Here is a 7,250-nt window from a genome sequence, read left to right on the forward strand (position 1 = left end):
ATCCAAAATAAATGAATAACTATTTTTGACATCGGGCTCTGAAAAAGATTCAATTTTTTGTCAGTGTACTGTAACTGTAGACAACATTGAGGTGGTTATAATCAGTACTAGACTTGCCTGTAGGTTAAGTAAGGGTGAGAGAGAAGGTCACTAGCTGTAGCCAAAGTACCACTTAACACCAAGTTGAAAACCTGGGTCCACTCATTGTACAAGGTGCGGAGCAGTGTGATACATTCCTCAACAACAGTGGTTGTCTGGGAAGCAGTGAGGAACACAGGACGTAGATTGCCTGTAACATATTGTATGGTCCATATGATCAAAAGCATATATTTAATTTTCACATCAGGGTTCTTAAAATTTCAATTAATGATACCACTAGAATTTTCTATGGCAATATTGGAAAAATCCATGAATTTGATTAGTCTTATCTTCTAAATCAGCATACCCATTTACCCCAGGTAAAGGGAATGAAAATCACTCTAGATATTATAAAATTTCTTCACCTATCCAAATCTTTATAATCATACTAGCTGTTACCCGCGGCTTCGCACGCAATCTTTAGAACCGAAGTCCTTATATTACTTAGTAAAAGCAATTATGATGGGAGTCCTATAAAAACTTTAAAACATAAGTAGGCATACATCAGGTAGATATTATTTAAGTTCATGGTAAATAGTATCAGAGTTTAACTTAATTATTATATCATGTTTGGCACCTGTAAGAGCATTTCTGGTTCTAATTAATTATATACATAACATCACCGCTGAATCTGCCTTGTCACCCCGATCAAGAAAACAAATATCGGATCACACAGGTCTCAGAAACTTACTTCGGTCAAAAAGCGTATATTTCCAATCCTTATCATATATTTCAGGTCTAAGAATATTTCCAGTACCATAGTAGAGTTTGCCTTGTTTGTTCTGACGAAGAAAAAATATATTATACTTACATAGGACTGAGATGCCTCATACTTCGTTTAAAAAGTGCCTACTTAAGACCGTTTAAATTCACTTACCTACTATGTCACAGTTTAGCTTGCCATGTTGCCTAGATCAAAATACTATATATATTCGATTACCTAGTTCTCGGAAATCTATTTTGGTCAAATCGTGTTGACATAGTTTGAGTGTGCATGGTCCTAATGATGAAAATACACACATAAGTAGAACTGAAAAGCCTATTACAACCTAGGGGAAGTCCTACCTACTTCTTATGTACTTTCGGTATAAGAGGAAAATCCTTATTAAGGTTATGCAACATTCCAAAATAATCATTATTAAAGTTTTGCGTTACACTTGTTTTTTGGACTGTAGCCAGGGAAAGAATGGATCGTTAGTATTCATTTCTCTGTTTTCCATAAGCCATTGTTAAAATGTAATATCATAATATCCCACCATTTTAAAGTAACTTATGTGAAAACATTCATAACTTTGTTCATTAAGGTTAGTTTTATAACAGTATTTAATGCATTAGATGATTTTAATTCGTCACTGGCACAATCTGGAGTAAAATGTATATATTAATGTTTTATTTACTATCTGCATTACACTATCGATCAAGCACTGTTTACTTATTATTGATAAAATTTAAATGTAAACAGATGTTTCACAAAGTTTGTCGAATTATAGATGTCAACAGCTGTTTAGTGTCAGTTTAATTTGAATTATGAAACGTAAACACTAAGATTTTTTCTGAATTCCAAAATATTCCAGGTAACTTTTCCTAACTTCTTCTTCATAAAAACCTTCCTTGGATTCAATGATATTTTACATAAGGAATTAACCGAATTGGTCCAGCCGTTATCAAGATTAGCGCTTATCAACACATTTCATCATTCATTTAAATTTATAAAATTACAACCAACATTCCAAACTAACCATCCATCTTGATTCTTGATTTGGAAATTTGGAAATTTTCAATTAACCTTTTTATAGGTTAATTGTATTTTCAAATCTTTGGAGTTTTGCAAAAAGAACGACAAAAATGAAGGTTAGAATTAGTGTTCCTGTTAGCATAAAAACTTCATCAAACCAAAAATCACATTGACCTGTGTATAACTGACGTCTTGTTGGCATGTAAGAGCGGAGACCCCGAGCAGGTGAAACAACCTCTGCAACACAGTGTAACGCTGCTCCTGGTTGGTAATACCAGTTGGCAGAACTGCTCGCAGCAGCCTGAATGTCTGGAGCTGGAACACACCACTCGAGGTCAGATAAGAATTAATACTAAGTATCCTCCGCTATGGTAATTAAATTAATAACATAATACTGTGTAATACTGTTCACAGGGCATATTGATTTATCAATTGCCCAGTAAGCATGATAAATTCCATTTATTTGTGTATTTAAATTTTTTTTTTTTTTAAGAAGAGGAAATACCTTCCAATCTGGTAAAGACAAGCCTACTATTCCTGTACTATTCTAATCTCTCATTTAAAAAACCTGGCTTTTTGCTCTCTTTAATCCTACTTCATGAAAAATCATCTTATGCTACATACTTCTTTTATGTAAAAGACAAGTGGCAGAAGTAATCACCTGAGTAGGAAGCTTGACTAATGGTGACTCGAAGGACGAAGCAATGGTGAAGAGTAGATCCAACCATGGCGGAGAGCTGAGAGATTGACACAGAGGACTGGACACACAGATCGCTCGGATGAACCCTAGAGTCGCCCAGTCCCTCTGCTGTTTCCCCCGTCAAATATTTCATCTGCAGACATTTCAGCTTCATCAGAATGAGAATTTACAGTTTATATTACCAGTGGGTGCTTTATATTTCCCAGAATAGCCACGAGCAAGGTAGATCTTGTGTAACAGAGACTGTCTTGCCACTTGTCTAGAACTCAGTACAGACATTAGTGGATTGTTCAAATTTTATCCTTATTTAGCAGTTATCCTTACATTGTTATTTTGTCAAAGAGTATTTAATTGAAGAGCATGCTGCTTAAAAATACTCTCTGTTTAGATTTTAAAAAACATGGATGCTGAAAATACTGTGATATTGAAAGCAGTTCACAAGGATAATGAAGGATAAAGACTCAAGTTTACAAAAATTAGCTTTTTTGCTTAGAATTCAAACAAAAATGTTAGACTACATATTATGTCTGTCTTAACCCTTTGCACGCCATATTAAGCGAGTTACTTCGCATGCATAAAAGTCCTACAGCGCCCATAGCGAGTTATACCGGGAACTACATTTAACAACTATTAGATAGTTTAATAGTTTCGAATTTGCTGCTAGATGGTAGAGAAAGTCACTTTTGCTGCCTAATGCCATTAGCCAACGTGCCAACTGAACGTTTGAGAAGTATCAATCGGTAACAGCTGTTTCTTTCTATTCATGTTTGTTTCCCGTACTTCTCGAAACGCCCAAAGCGATTAATTACTCGCCGCCATTTCATGAAGCGCCGCCATTTCGTGAAGTTCTATCTCTAGTGTTCCTGCTCACTGACAGTTTATGTTTTTACAGTTTTATTAGTTTATATTACGTTTAGTGCTTGTGAACTATTAAAACTATTACTATAGTAATAACTATTATTTATTATTATGACGTAACTTGTGAATATATTTGAATGAATATATATATATATATATATATATATATATAAATATATATAAATATATATATATGTATACATATATATAATTTTTATATATATATATATATATATATATATATAGTATATATAATGTATGTATATAAGTAGATATGAATGTGAGGGTTCTAGCTCACTTTTGGGACAGTCAAAAATTTTCCCTTTTTTAAAGGGGAGGGGAAAAAAGGGAACCCCTGCCCTCCCGCAAAAAAGATTTTTTTAAAACACCCTTTTTACCCATTTTTTATAATTCAAAAATCATTTGAAAAAAAAGAAATTTATAAAAAGAACTAAATTTTTTGGGGAAATTGGGCTAAAGAAAATAAAATGGGGGTCAAAAAAATGTACAAAAAGAAAAATTCGGAATTAAAAAAAATTTTTTAAAGGGAAAAATTTAAAAAAGATCTAAATCTTTTTAAAAAGATAAAAAAATTAAAATAAATTCGTTTAAAAAATGCCCTTTGAAACAAACATTAAAACTAAGTCTGAAATGATCGAAGAAATTGAAAAACTTTTTAAAGAAAACCGAAAATATCATTGATGTAGAATTTTTATCCTCAAAAACAGGTCTTTTAAGCAATACATTTTAAAAATTTTTTAAACGAAAATTTTCCATGCCCAATTTTTAAAAATTTTATCTTTCAATTTTGGGGGCCCAAAATTTTAAAAGTTTAATCGAAAAATTTCAAAAAAATTTTAAAAATGAAAGGTTATCCCCCTTTTGGAATGCAATACGAACGAACTTTAGTAACGGTAAAACAAAAATTTGCCCAATGTATTTCCCCTAAAAAAGAACAAAAATTTTTTGAGTAAACGACTTTATTACTAAGCAATTTAAAAAATTTTAACAAAATCGAAAAACAACAAATCATCCAAATAAGGTTCTGGAGGGAAACATTTAAAAGCTGAAAACAACTAGTTTTGACCCTTAATAAACACAAAAAATGAACGCGGGGACAAAAATTTCAAATTTCCAAAGAAAATAAAGAAAAAAAAGCTTGTTTAAAAAATCAAAAATAAAGATAAAATTTTGTTTTTTTTTTCCCTATCCGATGGCAAATTAAAAAAACCCGAAAAAATGTTGAAAAGAGCCAAAGCAATAGAAAAATTTGAAAAATGACGAAATATTTTCGGTTTGAGTATGGGGGTTTTTTAAAAAGGGGTATCCAATTATTTGAAAAACGAAACCCGAAAAACCAAAGTAAAATTATCCAAAAATTCTTAAAAATCTATATTTTGATGAAAAATTTAAATTTTTTCCTTTAAAAAATTTTCAAAAATTTTTATGACCCGGTTAAAAATTGATTTTTTGGGGTATTTTAAAACAAAAAGAAAATTTTTTTTAAAATGTTTTGAAAAAAGTTTTAAAAAAATGTTTTTCCAGTTATCTAAAAAAAAAAAAATTTTTGGGGGAAAAAATTTTTTAAGCCTTTTTTTTAAACAAACCCTTGGAGATTTAACAGATCATTTAGAAATTTGCAACAACAGAAGTTTTTTAAGCCAATTATGCCGTTTCCCCGGTCAAAAAAACATTTATTAATTATCAAAAGAAATTTTTTCATCCTTACGTTATTTATATGGATTTTGAAAGCATAAATTTAAAAAAATTCCACATGCAAAACAATCCCAAAAATGGGGTTTCAACCAAGTTTAAACAATTCCTTTTGGTTTTACTCAAAATTTTAGTGTTTAAAAGTGACAAACGCAATTTTAAAAACCAATAAGTTATAGAGCCAAAAAAAGAAAAAAATTTGCCAAAAGTTCCTGCAAAAATTTTTTGAAGAACTTAATAAAAAATCAAAAAAACATAGCTAAAAAGTAAAAATTCAAAAAAAAACCCCCTTAAAAATTTACCGAAGAAGAAAAATTAAACGAAACCCAAAAATTTTAGTCTTTGTCAAATTTTTGAATGTAGGGTTTTTATAATCAAACAAGAAAAAAAATACGAGGTTTATTGTCATTTAAAAAAGGTAAAAATTTGAGGGGCAGCTCATTTAAACTTTTAACTTTTAAAACTAAAATTTCCTCAAATATTCCAGTTTTTCTGCCCCAATATGAAATTTCATCCCCATTTGTAATAAAAGAATTGGAAAAACCCCGTATGGTAATGTTAAATTTTTTATCGCAAACACAAAATGAAAAATATATAAATTAAATTTATAAATTCAGGATATTTGGGGATGAGTTTGAAAATGAAAAACCAAAAATTTTAAAGGGTTTTTTTTTGTAGATACGTTTTTAGATTTAAAGGCATCTCTATTGAAAAGTTAGCTAAAAACCTCAAAAAAGATAAAATTTTAAACATTCAAATAAATTTTATACAAGGGGTTTAAAGAAATTTTAGAAGACAACCAAAAAAGGGAAAAAGAAATTTTTAAAATTCTATCTGGAAAAGGCATATTTCCTTACGAATTTATCGAAGTATTGGGGAAAAAATTGATTCACAGAAAAAATTTAAAATTAAAAGATTTTTTTTCATTTTTTAAAAAAGAGAAAATATCTGAGAAAGATTTCAACACAACAAAAATTTTTGGGGAAAAAATTAAAAGTAAAAAATTTTAAAAAATTTAAAATCCGATTTAAAATTTTCCAAGATTTTTTATTGTTTGCTTTATATTTTAAAATTTTGGGAAAATTTGTTTAAATTGTTAAAACTTGATCCGCACATTATTTTAACCCAGCCCCCAAGTTTTCGCATGGGATGCAAAATTTTTTAAAATTTAAAAAGAAAAAAAAATTTACAATTAATTAGTGATTTTTAAATATGAATTTAATGAAAAAAAAAGGTTTCCCGGGAGGTTTTTTTAATGTATTAAACGATATTTTAAAGCAAATAAAAAATATTTAAAAGTTTTTGATAAGAAAAAACCCGAAAACTATTTGTTTACTTGATCCCAAAAACCCTTTTTAGGGGTTAGGCCAAAAATGAAAAAATTTACCATATAAAAATCAAGTGGATGGTCCAAAACTATACAAAAAAAAATTGGAAAGAAAAAAATTTTTTGGAACCCCACGGCGACGAAGTTTTAAGGCTATATTTTCGAAGTTGATCTTGGATACCAAAAAAAAATTTACAAAAACATCAAAAGGGAAATTTACCTCTTGCCCCCGAACTTTTTAAAAAAAAAACTTTGCAAAATTTTTACTGGAAAAAAATTTTAATACGTTTTTAAATTCAAGAAATTTAAAATTCTATTGGAACAAGGTATGATTTTAAAACCCATGTGAATAGAGTTATTGCATTCGATCAGAAGGGCCTTTTTTTGAAAAATACATTTTTATTTTAACACAAAATGAAAAACCAAAGCTACAAGGACTTTTTAAAAGGGGTTTTTCAAGTTAAAGAACAACTCTTTTTTGGAAAAATTAAAAAAAAAGTTGGGAAAAAGATGTGATATTAAACTTGGAAATGAAAAATTTTCAATTAAACAAGGGAAAAAACAAATTCAAATGCTTTAAATCTTTTACGAAACTGTATAGCGGTCACATGTAAAACAAAAGGTTAAATTTAACAAACCAAATTTTCATAGGAATTTTCCCGTTCCCGACCTTCAAAATTGTTTAAAGTAATTTTTTTTACAAAAATTAAAGAATTTTTACCCCGATTTGAATCTGTGTTTTCATGGATAAAAGAAGTTTTTTTTCCTTTTTAAAAGAA

General features: G+C 29.2%; 1 protein-coding gene across 1 annotated transcript; it reads right to left on the reverse strand.

Annotated features, from left to right (window-relative positions):
• Window positions 1–169: 169 nt before the first annotated feature.
• Window positions 170–2,706, reverse strand: LOC124374969 (the record flags this gene model as incomplete). The annotated part of the gene is made up of 3 exons (XM_046833105.1): window positions 170–289; window positions 2,048–2,188; window positions 2,535–2,706. Coding segments are annotated over 3 exons (433 nt in total), but the record flags the coding sequence as incomplete, so codon positions are not given.
• Between the last annotated feature and the right edge of the window lie 4,544 nt (window positions 2,707–7,250).

This window comes from Homalodisca vitripennis, unplaced genomic scaffold (genome assembly GCF_021130785.1).
Source record: "Homalodisca vitripennis isolate AUS2020 unplaced genomic scaffold, UT_GWSS_2.1 ScUCBcl_11870;HRSCAF=21307, whole genome shotgun sequence".
NCBI classification, from domain to species: Eukaryota; Metazoa; Arthropoda; class Insecta; order Hemiptera; family Cicadellidae; genus Homalodisca; species Homalodisca vitripennis.